Here is a 17706-nt window from a genome sequence, read left to right as displayed (position 1 = left end):
GACTTCGTTGTTTGTTACATGCTACATGCTGCGTTGGACTACGGAGGCCGTATTTATATTTTCTACTCGCCTTTCCTCCACTGGTTTCGGCGTAAGGGGGCGTAGTCGTTTGTAGCTTTTCGTTTTTCGTAATTTGCGGAATGGGTGTTTGTGGATTTTAATATTGATATCCATCTTTCACGGCCATCATCTAACTTGTTAAACTGTTTGTTCGGGCTGTTAGGCCGTTGTCTTCTGAGATTAGGTTTAAAAATCGGATTATTGTTAGAAGATAATTGTGTAGAAAAACATGTCATATTTTGTAGTTCAGCTCAGAACAAAAAATAAATACTTACTACGTCTTTATCACTATGATATTCAAGTTTTTATAGTTAAGTTAATTACGTGCAAGTACGAACGAGAAAAATCAAGGATATTTAAAAATGGATCCATTTTCATTCTATCACAGTAAATATTGTTGATTTAATCTGCCAAGAAAACTGGAATTTCATACAGAGTACAAGAATTAGACTTCACAGATATTTTAAATCTAAAAGGTCTAGAAGCAAATATATCGGAATCACAGTTCGGATTCCGAAGCGCATTGGGCACAAGAGAGGCGATCTTCAGTCTGCAAGTTTTAATTCCAAGATGCAGAGATATGCACAAGGACGTCCACTTGTGCTTCATCGACTTCTCCAAGGCGTTTGACAAGGTCAAACATGATAAACTCATGGAAATGCTCAGGAAGATGCATATTGATGGCAAGGATCTGCGCGTAATAACCAGTCTCTATTGGAACCAAAGTGCTGAGATAAAGATGGGCAACTTACACAGTGGGAAGATAGATATTAAAAAGGGTGTACGACAGGGATGCGTCCTCTGGCCGCTCCTGTTCAATATATACTCTGAACAAATCTTCAGAGAAGCACTGGGAGAAGTTTCGGAGGGTATCAAAGTAAACGGAGAGGTAATAAATAATATTAGATATGCTGACGACACAGTTATTATCGCAAATGACTGCAACGACCTTTAAAGACTTATGCAAAGCATACACACAGCAAGTCAAGAATATGTTTTAGAACTCAATACAACCAAAACTAAATGCATGCTCATCGGCAGAACACAACAACCTCCGATGCAATTGACATTAAACAACCGAAAAATAGAACAAGTGGAGACATACACACACCTTGGAACCACAGTCAACACAAAATGGGACCAATCAACAGAAATAAGATCACGAATTGAAAAAGCGCGAAACGCGTTCAACAATATGAAAAAGTGGTTCACAAGCAAAATCTCAATGGAACTAAAATTTAGACTGGTCAAGTGTTATGTCTTCCCGGTCTTTTTCTATGGAGCAGAGGCATGGACCACAACGGAAGCAACCCTGAAGAAACTAGAATCCTTTGAGCTGTGGATATATCGCCGTATCTTCGGATATCCTGGATAGACCACATCACTAACGTGGAAGTAATGCAGAGAATAGGCAAAAGCAAAGAAATAATCTTCACCGTAAAGAAACGGAAGCTTGAGTACTTCGGACATGTCATGAGGCATACTAAGTACCGGCTGCCACAGTTAATAGTCCAAGGAAGAATCGACAGTAGGAGGGGACCGGGAAGAAGACGACACTCATGGATGCATAACCTGCGACAATGGTTCGGACTAACATCGACCGAACTGTTCAGAGGTGCCGTAAACAAAGTCAAAATAGCCTTGTTAATAGCTAACGTCCGAAACGGATAGGGCAAAGGAAGAAAAAGGTCTAGTAACACAATTTGGTAAAAGCTTTACAGTAAATACTGGTGGTGATCGTGTTATATGGAATTATATACAAAAAAATTATATGCTAGCTACTTTTCCATACCGAAATAACTATAGTAACTCCTATGCTAAGGAAGCGACGACGACGATAATCACCCTGAGCTTAAAGAACAGTGAGACCAATTAATTTTTTTTTGTGAAATATTTTTGTTTTCCCCTGATTTTCTTAAGTATATTTTTTTATTTGCTTTTTCATTTAAAATTTTCATGTACTTGAAAATAAACGTTCATTTCAAATTTATTGCCATTTATTTCTTTCATTGACAAAACATGTACAAATATACCATTAGATCTTTTATGTCTGATTAGGCTTGTGGTCCTATAGTCTTCACAAACTTTTTCTCCTGGCTTTTTGGGCAATGGTATGAACTCTACTGGATTTGAGCCACTCTACTGGTATTTTTCCTGCCTTGTATATTTCATTAAATAATTCAGTTAATATTTTTATTTGTTCTACATCTAATAGCTTTAGCAGTTCTACAGGAATTTCATCAGGTCCCGGTGCCTTTTCATCCTTCATTTGTCTGACCTCTGCCGTTATTTCTTCTAGTAGAATTTCGGTCCCTGAATTTTCTTCAATGGTGGGTTTTTGTATTGTTCTAAGGTCGTGGAAAAGTTTCTCCAAGTATTCTTCCCATACTTTCTTTTTATCTTCTTTGGTTATGGCAAAATTGCCTTCATAATCTGTTATTTTTCTGCTGTTGCGTTTTCGAAACTTTCCAGCTAGTTCCTTCACCTTTCTCTATTTTTTGACATTATTCTATCTTTTGTTTCTCTAGAGTTTTCTAACACTTACTCCTAATTAATTACTGGAACGTTTCACAAAACTATTATCAAAAAAATAATAGGATTTTAAATTTTGTAATAATTGCTCATGAAACTCTAACAGTTCTTCAATATACAGGTGTATTAACATTAAAAATCGGAGAAAATTATTTTGACTGAATTTTCATTTCAAATACTCTTCAATATTTAGCCTGCATTTTCCAACATTAACATAATTTGGAATGTTCCAATAATAAATACGGGCGACGATATACTTGCAAAATTTACTACTGAAATATCTAGTGATGAGAATTAATTACCATAATGCCTTCGACGTTAGGTCGAAAATGATGGAAAATATTGTTCGTAACAGTGTAGCTGAACTTAAAAGTTTCAAAGGAAAAATAGAGTTTTACCATTAAAGCAAGCATCGGTCTCCAAAATAGGTTATTAGATAAGCAAATTATTATTGATTTAGAACCAATTTTCCAAAGAATGACTGGTGCCATGCATGATAAGCAAGGTGGCCTTGAAGACTTCTTAACATATAAACTTACATCATAATATCCTCTTTCAATGTATGAATATGATCTGTTTGGAAAATCGGACAATTCAAAAGTGTACGACAATTTTTAAACATTAACACAGATTCCTTCTACTGTCAACTGCGTGCATGTCGTTGATGGAGGATTCCCCTTTATAAAGTAGTTTGACCACAGAAACAAACTTTTGATATAATCTTCTTTCTTATTTTTTTTCTCTCCCCTGACTTTTACCCTATCAGGGTGTTGGATTTGGGCTAGCTATTTTAATTTTCATTTACCCATATCTTCCATTTTTTTTATTTCCTGCCATTATTTTTAATATATATGTTACACTTGAAATTTCCGCGGAAGTTATATGTGCTTTCTGTGGTTTCTTATTTCTGTGGTGAATAACTTTGGTTTTGACAAAAACCATGATTTTGACGACGTTTCGGCAAGGTCGCACTTGCCATTGTCAAGACAGGTAGTAGCGCTTCTTGCTGTGCTTAAAGTTAACTGAGTCTCCTGGTCGATGCGTTTACTTCGTAAGTAGGCAAGGTCTTACTATAACCCCTTCCATGTCGTTAGAAGCCTTTGAGCATCATCTCGTTGGTTTAGTCTGTTGGGATTTTTTTTCTTTTTCTATTGATTCTCTGATTTCGCGTTTTATTGACTGGCCAGTTGGTTGTTAAAATCGATGCCAATAAAACACAAACACACACACACACACACACATTTCGCGTTTTCTTTTAATTTCAATGTTAGCTAGCATCGTAGTTTTGTTCAGGTTTACTGTATGTCCTGTGTTTGATACCTTGGGCAAGGAACGACGTTATTTCCCTCCTTTCGATGGCATTTCGATGTTTTTCTCGTCTAACATTGATTCTTCGGTTGGTCTGTCCAATGTACGATTTGTCACAGTCTCCACAATCTCGTATAGTCTTTGATTTTCTAACGATATTCTTGTTTTGGCGGATGGTAAAATGATTGAGATTTTTCTGTCGGTATTAAATATCGCTTCTTTTGCTGTGGCTTTTGCAATCGGTTTTTCTTCTTCTTTTGGATCCTTTATTCTTTGTTAAGCATTATGAGCATTTTCAATGGTATATGTTGGAAAGCCGTTTTTTCTTAGCGCTGTTTTCACAGTATGCATTTCTTTATTTTTACGTTCTTCGTCTGTCAATCTTTCGGATCGTGTCATCACGGTTTTAATAACTGAATGTAATTGTGCATGATGGTGATATGAATCGACATGTAGGTATCTATCTGTATAAATGGGTTTTCGGTATACTGTGTGTCCTACGTGCCCGTTTTCCTTCTTTATTATTAACACATCTAAAAATGGTAGTTGTTTGTTTTCTCCCAGTTCCATAGTAAAATGGATTTTATGGTGTATATTATTGATGTTTTAAATATATATATATATATATATATATATATATATATATAATGTATATATATATATAATGTTGTATAATAAATAAAAAGTAAATAAAAAGGTGTGTTTATTTATTTTTATTCTATATCATAAGAGATTTTTTTCACTTTTTAATGAACAGGCGGCGTTGCAACAGTCATCCTGGAATAAAACAAAGATAATTTTAGTATCCAATAGAACACATAATTAAAATTAATGTTATTAATGTTATTTCAGAACAATTCGATGCTACCAGAATTAATGTTTCTACAAAAATTATTCTACTTCAGCAGTTTCTTTCAAGGTTATGAACTTCTGTTGGTAAAACTTCCATGTCTTAGACCAACCTTAGATTTCAGTATCTACAAAATCAATCAAGCAAGGTTTTTCGACTTTTATATTATGGTTGGTATGGCACAAAAAATGCATGGTTAAAGACGTAACAGCCCTAAATCGCTTCTCAACTGGTAGCGACCATAGACTAGTCCGAGCCAAGCTGATCATTGATAGTAGATTTGAAACAAGAAAGAAAATGGAAAATAATCAGAAATTAGACATGGAAAACTAAAACAAGGAAAACAGACGTACGAAGAGAGAATAAAGGAAATATTTTTGACCAAGGAAGATATAAAACACAAACATATCGATGAAATAAACATGATATTAACTGAAACTCTAATGAAAGTGGGTAAAGAAATAGCACAGACAACAACAAAAAAAAAAGTTTCATATCCCAGGAAACAAAGATTCTTATGAACACAAGAAGAACATTACTAGAACAAGGGGACAGAAATAAAATGGAATACAAAGAAATAAACAGAACTATTAGAAAAAATATCACGGAGTGTAAACGGAGAGTACAAGAAGAAAAGATAGAGAAAACAATTTAAAAAAATAGAAACATGAAGTGCTTAAAGCAGAACCTGGAAAACATACAAATTAATAGCATAAAGAACAAAGAAGAAGTGGAGACCAACAATATAAAAGAAATTTTACAGATAACGCACAAATATTATACAAATCTCTATAAAACAGAATAAAAACCAACCCAAGAAATCCGTAATTAGTTACAACTGAAAATAAAGAAAGGTAACTCTGACCTACAACCAGAAATTAGTAAAAATGATATAAAAAGGCACTCAAAGAAATAAAGAATAACAAATATTCTGGGAAAGATGGAATGACTGTGGAAATGCTAAATAATGAGGGGAAAACTACAGTGGAAGTCCTTTATGTACTAATGAATAAAATATTGAACACAAAACAAATACCCACCACATGGAATGAGGCAATAACACTATTACTATTTAAGAAAGGCGATAGAAAAGATCTGAAAAACTATAGGCCCATAACGCTACTGAATGTAATGTACAAACTGTTAACTAAACTACTAACAAACAGACTAACAACTAAGTTAGATAATTACTAGTCAAGAGAGCAAGCCGGTTTTAGAAAAGGATTCAGTACAAGCGACCATCTGCTTACGATAAAAATATTAATTGAACATGCCAACGAATCCCAATGTATATGGCATTTGTATGTAGACGTTGAAAAGGCATTCGATAAGATGGAACATTGGGCAGTAAAGAAGTCTTTACAAAATGGGAGAATAGACTATAGATATACGGACTTTATTTCCAATATATATGATCAAGCAACAACATCCATCAAAATAGTTGAACAAACGGAGCACATTAAGATACGGCAAGGTGTCAGACAGGGTGACACTATATCAGCCAAACTATTCAATCAAGCTTTGGAAGACGTTATGAGGAATTTACAATGGGAAAAACGGGGTATTAACATAAATGGCCAATACTTGAATTACTTAAGATATGCAGACGACATTGTATTAATAACAGATAAAAGGAGAGAATTACAAACTTTGATGGATGAATTAAATAGCGAATCAACAAAAACAGGTCTACAAATGAAATATAATAAAACGAAAATTATGACCAACCAACCAAAAAAATTAATAATTACAATTGCACAAACAATATTTAAAAACAAGTGTCTTCAACCAATGTATACTTCCTGTTCTCACCTACGCTTTTCAAACTTGGACGTTTACAAAGGAAAACATGGACAAAAAAAGACTGAAAGGCAAATGCTGGACATCCGGCTATCAGACAAGAAAGGAAATACTTCAATCCGAAACAAAACAAAAGTGACCGATGTATTAACGCAGATAGCAAAACTTAAGTGGAAGTTGAAGCCCTTGATGTCCAAAATTGGACATCAAGGGCTGTATAGATAGATAGACTAGACCTAATGGTAAAGTCCTTTTTTATTTTAATTTTTAAATCACATTCCTATCTAATTGTTGTATTGAAATACTTTTTCTTACCTAATATTACCTTGCACTTCAATTTGTTTTTCGAGTTTATTTTTTAAGATTTGCAACAATTTCTGGTCCGTTTTGGTCCAAATAACTTCACAGATGAAATAGTAGGGAGTCCAGCAGAAGCCGTCGTACCATTTTAATTGTTTATTTTCTACGCGCACAAGAATACACTGTTCTTCTTTTACAACGTTGTTTGGTTCATCTTTTTGCCAGTTGAAATATTGAAGTGATTTTCCGCTGGTTAAAGAAATCCAAAGTTTGTTGTCAGGTATTCTTGTGAAAGAAGTTAAGAAAAACTCATTAGGAGGACCTAAAATAAAAAAATAGATATTTAAATATATATATATATATATATATATATATATATATATATAGACTGCAATGCAGCCTATGACTGTCTAAATACACGAGAAATGTTCAAAGCAATAAAAGAGCAAAGAGTGCCAAATACTAAAATATTGATTTTTTCCTACTTTTCTTGCTTATAACTTTAAAATATTCATTTTGGAGCAAAGTCGTAATGAAATTAAATAGCGTCAATTAAATTGTCTATAAGATAGGGCTAGCTAATAATGTTTTAATTAATTACCTTTGCTGCAAAATAGAAATCTATTATTCAACGGTTTTCAACATGACTCATTGCACTAACGACCTTCATAATTCGTCTGGAAAATTTTGATAACGTAAAAATGGTGGGCTGTTTTATTATAGAATAATAAAACAGCCCACCAAATTTTATTAAAATTTCGCATTTCGGATTCAATAGATTTCGCGTAATGATTTTGCAATCTAATTTTTTTTTCAAAAATTGAATTAGTTTAAAATCGGACCAAATAGAAGTTTGCCAATTTTTTTACTTTTAAAAACGCACTTATCTAATTATTGAATTAAAATCTGATTATTTGGACAGCCTCAGGAACGTTTTAAAATTATAAACAATTGTTTGGCTTATAAACAAATAAAATATTCCTGTGACTATTAGTTTAAATTAAATTCAGAAAACTACGTTAAAGTAAGACGTTTCTTATAAAAGAAAAAAGTTGAATTAGGAGCAGTGGTTCCGGAGATACAACCGGTCAAACTTGACTTTCTCGCGAAAATTTTTCTTAGCTTCAAGATATTTATAACATATTTTATTAATAAAAACCATCGCTATTGAGCATGAAAAATGCCAAAAAAATTAGGTTGAAGGAAATTGAATTTCAAATGTCAAAATGGGTATACGAAAAAAAAAATATTTTCTCGGCTTTCAATAAAGCAATTTTTTTCATTTTTTTTTATTCTGATATAAATCAAATAGAGCCGTATAAAAAACGCATTAACAAATGACAGACAAGCTCCAGTTTTCTTAAAAATAAATTTATTTATTTATACTCCAGTCGTCAGAGACGAAAATGCCACTGAACCTCTAACAATCATAGGAACAAGCTGAATTCTTCTGAGAATGTTAATGTCGGAAGCAGCTGAAAAGTGTATAGAAAGAGAGCATATAAAAAGACGACAAGACTGGTTCAATGAAAAATGTTGGAATGCGTTGGCAAGAAGAACAGAGCAAAACTACAAAGAGATAAAGAAAATACCCAAAATGCGATCGAAAACTATGTGGCAAGAAGAAGGAAAGTGAAAAGAATTTGCAGAAAAAAGAAAAGAGAACAGCTAGAAAAGCAATTAAAAACATAGAAAAAGCCTAAATAAACAAAGAGGTAAGGAATTTCTACCGAGATGTTAAGAAATCCAGAGAAACTACAAAATATAATCCACAGTATTACAGAACAAAGAAGGCTTACTTCTAGGAAAACGACAAAAAAATTAAACAGATGGGCGGAATATTTCGAAGATATATTAAATACAGGCCAACAAGAGGAACTTAAGGGAAATGGGAATTGGCAAGATGAAGATGGGACGTGCGAGGAACCAACTTTAAATTAACTCAAAGAAATAATAAGAGACCTAAAAAATAACAAAAAAGCAGGAGAAAGTGGTATCAACGTTGAGATTTTTAAGGGGTCGAAAGATTTAAGGAAAGGATATTTCACTTGACACTAATATTTTGCCAAAAGAACGAAATGAAAAAACAAGGAGACAAAACGGAGTGCGAAAACTATAGAGGTATAGCACTATTAGAAGTAGTCTATAAAATACTTGCAAAAATTATTAGGAAAAAATTAATAAAATATGACAACAAAGTGGAGAATACCAGGGAGGTTTTAGACCAGGAAGAACAACTAATGATCAAATAAGTATGTTAAAATTAATACAAAATAATAGCTATGAACAAAACTTAAGATTACATATGCTATTTATCGATTTTAAACAAGTATATGACTCCCTTAATCGAATGATGCTATATGAGGCCATGAGAACATTTGAAATACCAGAAAAGATTATAAGGCTAGTGATAATGACGCTTAGGAACACGATAAATAGGGTAACAATGAAAGGAAACTTAAGGCAGTTTACAGTAAAAAGGGGTTTAAAACAACGGGATTCGCTATCAACGAATTTATTCAACCTAGTGTTAAAACAAATCGTAAGAAGATCAAATATGAGCACAAACAGGACTATTTTCAATAGCAGTAAACAGTACATAGCGTACGTAGATGATGTGGTGATACTAGCGAGAACTAAAAAACATTTACAAAAAGTTTTCCAGAAATTTGAAGAAGAAGCGAAAAGACACGGATTAATAATAAACCAAACAGAAACGCAATATATGAAAACTAGAGGGGACATAAAAAATAATAAGAAATATATCAAAATGAAAAGAGCAGAGACTGTCTATAGTTTTGAAAAAGTGTCAGAATTTGAATACTTAGGAGTAACCATAACGAACACGGGAAAAGAAGAAAAAGAGATTAATGAAGGGAAGCAGAGCAAAATGGTCACTAAATTCATTACAGAAAGCAAAAAATGTGTCAAGAACAGCTAAACTGCGAGTCTGCGATACAGTAATCAGACCCACAATGATGTATGTCAGTGAAACGTGGATTATGAACCAGCAGGAACAAAATAAAGTAGAGATCTGGGAAAGAAAGGTGCTCAGAGCAAAATCTTTGAAGGAATAAAGATGGCTGAGAATATTTGGAGAAGACGAACAAATAAAGAAATAATAAGGATGTATGAAAAACCAGCAATTACGGCAAAAATACGAGCCTTCAGAGCTAGAAGGCTTGATCACATTATACCAATGCCAGATAATCGAAATGTTAAGAAAATACTGAAGGAGGGAGAAATTGGGGAATGAAAGAATAGGACGTCCAAAGAAGAAATGGGTGGAAGCAGGAAAGCAAAACTTTTCAGAAATACCGAGCGAAGACCGAAAAAATGGAGGGAAATAACCAAGTTTTTAGAAGCCAGGGACCTAGTGCGTGCTATATATATATATATATATATATATATATATATATATATATATATATATATATATATATATATATATATATATATATATATATATATATATAAATATGAAAAAAAGTTCCCACCGCTTCGCCTCAATAATTAAGTACTTTTTGTGTTGTTCAAACTTCATAATTAATAGTAAATACAGGTTTCACTAAAAGATTTTAGATAAAACTAAATACCTGCTTCAAGTAGTTTTTCTTCCAAAAAGTTGTTCTCTTCTTGTGTTTCTATATTCAACAAATTCATGTCGTGGTATCTACAGAATTGTTCGGCATGCAATACGTTGCCCTGTAATGTAAAATGCTTTTATAAAATAAATTTTTATGAACAAACTTCAAATAAGTTCTACATGGTAGTCCAGTCGGGTTAGGCGAAAAAATGGCCCAACCTTGCATGGCGAACTGCCCCAAATTTATTTGTTTATTTTTAAATGAAAAAGCAGAATCATTTTTGTTTAAGATCAGTTCAAAGCTCCAGTACCAGGTTTTAAACAACAGTTCTACTTTGACATTTTTTGGCAAAGTAAACTTTATGAGGTTTAGCTCAATTACATAAGCTTTTATAACGTGAATTAACCTGTTTAATATTTAGCAGTTAATAATATATTATATTCATACTAATTATAATATTCATTACATTAGTTAACTGAGTCAAATAACAACACTAAGAGCTTTTAGAGGGCGCATGAAATTAACAGTTTCCAAGAATGGAAATATTACATATTACAAGTTGACAAACTTGTTACGGTTAGGAAACGACCGGCCATAGCAAAAACCTGCACGTCAAATTAGGAGTATCCATATATTCCGGTATGACTACAACAACAATGGCTAGTAATTGGTAATTATAAAAAATAATCTTCTCCCAGAAACTAAAAGCAATAATATCACGAACGAAGTCAAAGTATTGATAACCAAGACAACCGATTCTGGTAGATCAATTATACGAAATGAACCAACTACGAGTTACAGTATGATCAAATTACAGAATTCACATGTAGAGTAAGAAATTAAGGCATCCTGCCAGTCTATTTGCTTTTTGTACTTGATCTCTCACTTCTGTGTCCAGGTCTCCATAGCTGAACAGTGTAATTCCCAGGTATTTTATTTTCATTACTTGTTCAATACTGATGCCATCAATTTCTATTTTACATCTGGTTGGCTCTTTGCTGACTACTATTGTTTTAGTTTTCTGAGATGAGATTATCATATTAAATTCTTTTACTCTTATGTTAAATCTGTGGACCAGTCTTTGCAGACTATCTTCATCTTGGGCTATCAATATTGCGTCGTCGGCATAACAGAGTATTTTTATTTCTTTGTTTACCATTCTGTATTCTCTTTCTTTGTTAACGCTTTTGATGATTTCATCCATAATTCAATTAAAGAGCATGGGGCTCAATGAGTCCCATTGTCTTATTCCGCTGCCTAGTTCTATAGGTTCTGTAAGTTGTCCATCTATTCTGACTTCCATTTTAGCGTTTTGGTAGATTTTTTCGATAGTTTTTATAATATTTAGGGGAACTTCTCTATTGTACAGAAGATAAATTACATCTTTAAGTCTTACTCTGTCAAATGCAAGCAGAATTGCTTATAAAGAGAAAGAAAAAGAAGATTAAGATTATGCAAAAAGTACTACACGCAAAGTCCAGATATAGCAAACAATTTATGGGAGATATTCCAGCATACCATGTCACCTAGGGATAGACAATACGAACAATGTCCACACAGAGCTCAATGCTCATTTAATACCATAGATATCTGGAATAAGTGAGTTTTCTTAATAGATTATGGTAATAAAAATGTATGCAGTCGTATTTTAATTACCTTAATATAAAATGTATTTATGTTACTAGTTTTTTCGATGGTATTATAATTTGAATTTTATAATTGAAACATATGATACTTACTTTAAAAATATTACCGATGTAATAGCTTTTGTTTCCTCTGTGATATAAATTTAATGTTGGTATTAATCCAAATAATTCTAAAAACAAAGGTAGATTACGATGAGTGCTAAAATTAAATCTGCTGAATTCAAGAAATATTCTAATTATTTCCTAGGTTAACCTTTATTTTACTTTTATTTTAATCTAAATAAATCATAAAGAACGTCTATATTTTATCGAATGATACGACAATTAATTTGAAGCTATCAGGCTACCAGCAGTTTTAGTTACAGCTGAATCAGACAGCAAACACTACACGATAATTTATTCGAAACGATATTTTAATCGAATCGAGACATTCAGTCACACGGTACATGCATTTTCAAACTAAACATCAGCCCAGAGTACTAGCTGGTTTGTTACAACGATAAATAATAGATGTCAATACGCTTGTTACGATGTGTTGGTAAAGACAAACAAGAAGGTATTAGGAACATCATATTGTAAGGCGCAAAGATATAATTTGAAAGCTTTCCAGAAACTTATGCGTCAGCTAAAAACGAATAAACTAAAATTACTTTGGGACATCAATTCCAACGTTTGATGAACTGTTAGAAGTTTCATTTTTTAGTTTGAGAAGAACCATTGTCTATATTAGCTGTTTACCCAATTATTTTTTCCTCCTTAGAAGTTAAATTTGAGCCAGCTGTTATTTAACCAGTTTTCTTTGTATTAGTAATGGGTTTCTACATTAACACAAGAGCCAGTTATGATGATGTAGTAGTTTCAAGTTTGAAGCAATACGCCAACATAAAGATGAAACTATCGGCCAAAATAAATTGAAAGTAATTTCTACTCCACTAATGTGTATCAGTTGATGTTAGAAAATTGATAGAAAAAAATTATGATTTAAACTGGAAAAGTAATAAAGAATGCTATTTTAAACACGTTTTAGAACGAGACAACTTTGGAAAACATCCACCTGCAGACAAGTTCATAAATAATTAGTTTACTTTTAACAGCAATACTAATGAAATAAACAGGTTCACCTGTTTTCCTGTTTATCGACACGATATGAATAAATACAGGGTGTCTCAGAGTAGATTTTAGTATTTAAACTTACCTTACACCGACCCTGTTCGAAATTCCATGGAAACGATGCATCAGCCCTGTAGCCGACACGTGCAGATTTCAGTTACCATGGAACAGTGGACGGAGATGCAGCGTGCTTACATGGATAAAGAAATTTAGAGAAGAAGGAGACAAATGTGAAACATCCAGGCAAACCAAAAACTATTCGAACTCCTGTCAATATTGAAAGAGTTCGACGTGCTGTGAATGGTAATCCTCGGCGTTCACTTCGCAAACATGCACAAGCGCTAAATTTGTCTCGTGCTAGTATCCAGCGTATTTTAAAGCAGGATTTAAGTTTTCACAGTTATTTTTTTGAAGATGCTAGGGGACGCACGCTAACTGTTATTAGTGCAAGATACACTACCATGTTGCGGAATTGGCTACGTCCAGAATTGAATAATTTTCCAGGGTATAATCCAGGCAATACATGGTTCCAGCAAGACGGTGCTACACCACACACAGAGAACATTTCAATAAACGCTCTAACAGAAATGTTTCCAGGCACACTGATTTCACAAAATGGTGATATTCGTTTTCCCCCAAGATCTACTGACCTTACCCCTTTAGATTTTTTTCTGTGGGGGTATTTAAAGAACATCGTCTACGCTAACCCACCAGCCACCATCGAAGAGCTGAAGCAAAATATTCGCAACGCTATTAACAACATTCCAGTGGATATGTGTGAGCGCACCTTTCTCAATTTGCGCTCCAGATTGCAAGAGTGCTACGAACGAGATGGTCAACATCCAACCGACGTGTTATTTAAGAAATAAAATCCGCATGTTCTGTGTGTCTATTTTCCTAATAAATGTTTTTCTAACAGGTTCTGAAACCGAGTTTTATTGATTTAAAAACTAAAATCTACTCTGAGACACCCTGTATAAATAGTCACAAAAATGAATTGACATATGAATCAGTTTTATTTAAATAAACAATTAAAGACCTGAAATGCTAATCGATCTAAGTGCCATATTTACCAATTTCATTTTATTCCTGCAAAATGATCTATGTCTTGACGCCAATGCACTGCTGAAAGCATCTAAGTGCCTAACCCCCTCCAAACGGTTTAAATAAATTCCAATGGAATGCGCTGTGCGCGAGTCCCAGAGCAATGGAAGTGCTAGTTGATCTATGTGCCAGATGTCAACCAACCATTTTGTTGATGTACATCAGTGCGTTTCTCCACGGTTAGTAATAGTTTAAAAGATGTATATTTCTACAAATATTAATACTAGTAGAACCTTTTGTAATGAAACTGAAATTAGTAGGAACTTCAGGAAGAAACAGAAAACCGCCAGATTAAGTGGTAAATCCTATCTTACTCCAAACAAAAAGAAATAAATCCCAGCAAAGCCACTGCCGTGTGAAGAGGTTAGTATAATATTTATTGACAAAATTTTGTAATTTAGGTCATTCTGCTATTTATGTACATCTGTGATTGTTGATGACAAGTTTATTTATCTTAACAGTTTCCTATTAGAATTTAATGAATAGGTTTTGGTTACCGGTATCGCCATTCGATCCACATTTTTCACATTACCATACAAAACATAAACCCTAACTCATTTCTTTTTTTTTTTTTCAGGAACTTTGCAAATGTAAAAACAGATGCAATGAAGTTTCATTTGAAATGAAGAGGAAACTGTTTAAGTCCTACCAGCAACTTGGATTGAATGACCAAGGTTTGATAGACATTCTTCATATTACCAAACGGCGACACGGTTCTTACGATGAGCCAGAGAGCAGCCGAAGGCAAAACATTCTAAGTTAAAAGGGTACGTGATATGGAAGGGAAGTTCCTTAAGGTATGTAAAAAAACTTTTTTAAATATTTTTGGAGTTTCACCTCAAAAAATCTCACTTATTGTGAAGAAGAAAAAAAGTGGTGACGTGGTTTTGAAAGATAATCGTGGTGGCCCCACTACATTTAAATTAACGGACCATGACAGGAAACAGATTAAAAACCACATTAATTCTTTGCCCCGAGAAGAGGGTCACTACGGCCGTTTAAAGTCGCAAAAGGAGTACTTAAGCTCCGAATTGAACATGACTAAGCTTTTCGCTGCTTTTAAATAGAAATATCCAGATAGTGTTGTAAGTGCCAAATTCTATCGAAAAGTATTTTTAAAAGACTTCCCAAATTTATCGTTCTCAAGACCAAGGGTGGACACTTATAAAAAGTGCGACTATCTTCATATTCAGACCAAAACAGAGATGTCGCTGTAGAAAATAAGACCGAGCACAATGCCTAATAGTGGAGTGTGTTGTGTGGTGATTAACCTTCAAAAGGTATTTCCTCTTCCGAAACTTACACATAGCGATATGGATTATTTAAGGCAATTATGTGGCTACAATTTTAATATTCATATTACCGATACCAATGATGGTATTATGAGTGTATGGCATGGGGGCCAATCAGGGAGAGAAGGGAGTTAGATGGCTTCCTGTATATTGCAAGCCTTAAATACAGGTATGCTGCCGGCTTACAAAAAAAAAACTTGTTGTATGGAGTGACACCTGCGGTGTTCAAGTCAAAAACCGTATGTTGGTTTTCTTGTACATTTACATAGTATTTTTGGGCCTACTTGAGTCTGTAGAGCATAAGTTCTTGGTACCTGGTCACAGCTTTTCTGCAGCAGACCGGGACTTCACAGTTATAGAAAAAAGATCTAAGGTAGCAAAAATGCAAACTGTTAAACATGTGAAAAACGTAATTAGATCAGTCAGACCATCAAGATAATTCCGAGTGCTAAGCATGGATAGATTTTTTAATTTTGACGAAGCATCTGCAATGTGTATCAACACTAAATATTTAATGATAATCAAAGTGTCGTATTTCAAGATTGATAAAAATGAACCTAGCTACGTACTTACCAAAAAAAACTTCAGCGAACTGTATGGGTTTGACAAAAAATGCTACGTCCTCAAGAAAAATATTTCTATTGAATAGATAGCCTCCATGGACTACTCTACCAACAAAATTTCTAGCAGAAAACATATAAAAAGACTTAGGAAGCATGTTAGGTTTCATTGATGAAGATAACAGATTTCTACTATGAAATGCTCTGTGATGGCACTTAGATCTTTAGAAAGTAAAATATAGCAATGGACTTAGATCTCTTAGAAGTGAAACCTATCAATGGATCTGTTTGAAAAAGTATATGGTTAACATGCGTTTTCTCTGTTTCGTTTTTGTAAACCTGTACAAAAATTACAAAACCATCTATTTACATTAACTTGTTCGATTAAAACCACTTTTTGTAAATAAGATTGTATTCTTTTGAAAACTGTACAGTTTTTTTACTTTTCCCAATAATTTTACTTTTAACACTTAGATCTATTAGCTTTTCAGCTCTTCCATTGTACTTAGAGTTTTCGAGTAGACCACATAAGGTTTATAATAAACAATTTTACCATTATAAAATGAATCAAATAAGAAAACTTGAGGATCTTAGTAGTAAAGCACTTGAATCCGTAAAAACAAACCAAGATTGGATAAAAACTTTTGACATTGTTAATCCTAATGATATTTTAGAATTTCTGTTTCTTAAAAAAATAGCATAAAGAAGTTTATTTTTAGAGACAATAAAATTTTAAAAATTAGAAATACCTATGAAGAAATTTCAAGATCTAATATCTCACTTTACAAGTAAAGTCGTCCCAGGAATGCAACTCAACAATATTGGCAATATCATTTTAAAGTCGTCTACTTTAAAATATATAATGTATGTCTGAATTGTTAGTATAGATGAGTCAGATAAAATTAAATTATTAGAAGAATTTTTCACCAAGTAATAAAAAAACAAAATTTGATTAATTTACTAATGTTTGTATTTTGAGAACGATTTCCGAAGTGGAAATTAAAACGTCAATAAACATACTTTAACCTTTAATTGTGGCTTATTCCCATTTAAAGAGTAATTACTTTAACATGCCACAAGAAAATAGCTTTAGAATAATAATATCTCAAGTCAGAAACATCTTTAAAGTCACTTAGTAAACAGAATAATGATACTAATATATTAAAAACATACCTTGAACTTCTTTGGCATAATCCTCACCGTATGTTGGTTGAAAAACCAAATACAAGGACAATACCATTAGAATTATATTTTTTGCAAACATCTTGATTGGGTTTTAACACATTAATTTATAAATAAAGAAATCTTTAACTGAGCTGATATCTTGCTTCTTTTATATCATATAAAAAGGAAGTGGAAAAGCCTGTGGTAAAAAACTGTCGAGATTTTGGTAATTTTTATGATTTTTATGATTAAAAAATATTAAAAACATATTTATTTTAATTTGTAATTTTTTTTTATTTAAATTAATGTGTCTCGGCTGCAATGACCATTGACACAAACAATATTGTGTACAATAATTACAATAAGCACATGTAACTAATTGCTACAGTTAAT

At 33.0% G+C, this 17706-nt stretch overlaps 1 protein-coding gene across 1 annotated transcript; it reads right to left on the bottom strand.

Moving 5' to 3' along the window:
- Nucleotides 1-4586: 4586 nt before the first annotated feature.
- On the bottom strand, nt 4587-17473 carry LOC140446921 (C-type lectin 37Db-like). Its single transcript, XM_072539512.1, has 5 exons — nt 17323-17473; nt 12177-12253; nt 10447-10555; nt 6866-7172; nt 4587-4677 (listed from the first exon to the last, which is right to left on the bottom strand). Exons 1-5 carry the CDS (start codon nt 17411-17413, stop codon nt 4647-4649), a joined length of 615 nt encoding a protein of 204 aa, XP_072395613.1. The 5' UTR covers nt 17414-17473; the 3' UTR covers nt 4587-4646.
- Nucleotides 17474-17706: the final 233 nt, after the last annotated feature.

The sequence above is a fragment of the Diabrotica undecimpunctata genome, chromosome 7 (genome assembly GCF_040954645.1).
Source record: "Diabrotica undecimpunctata isolate CICGRU chromosome 7, icDiaUnde3, whole genome shotgun sequence".
Classification (NCBI taxonomy): domain Eukaryota; kingdom Metazoa; phylum Arthropoda; class Insecta; order Coleoptera; family Chrysomelidae; genus Diabrotica; species Diabrotica undecimpunctata.
Note: the sequence above shows the minus strand (reverse complement) of the source record. Positions and strands in the feature narration are given on the sequence as shown.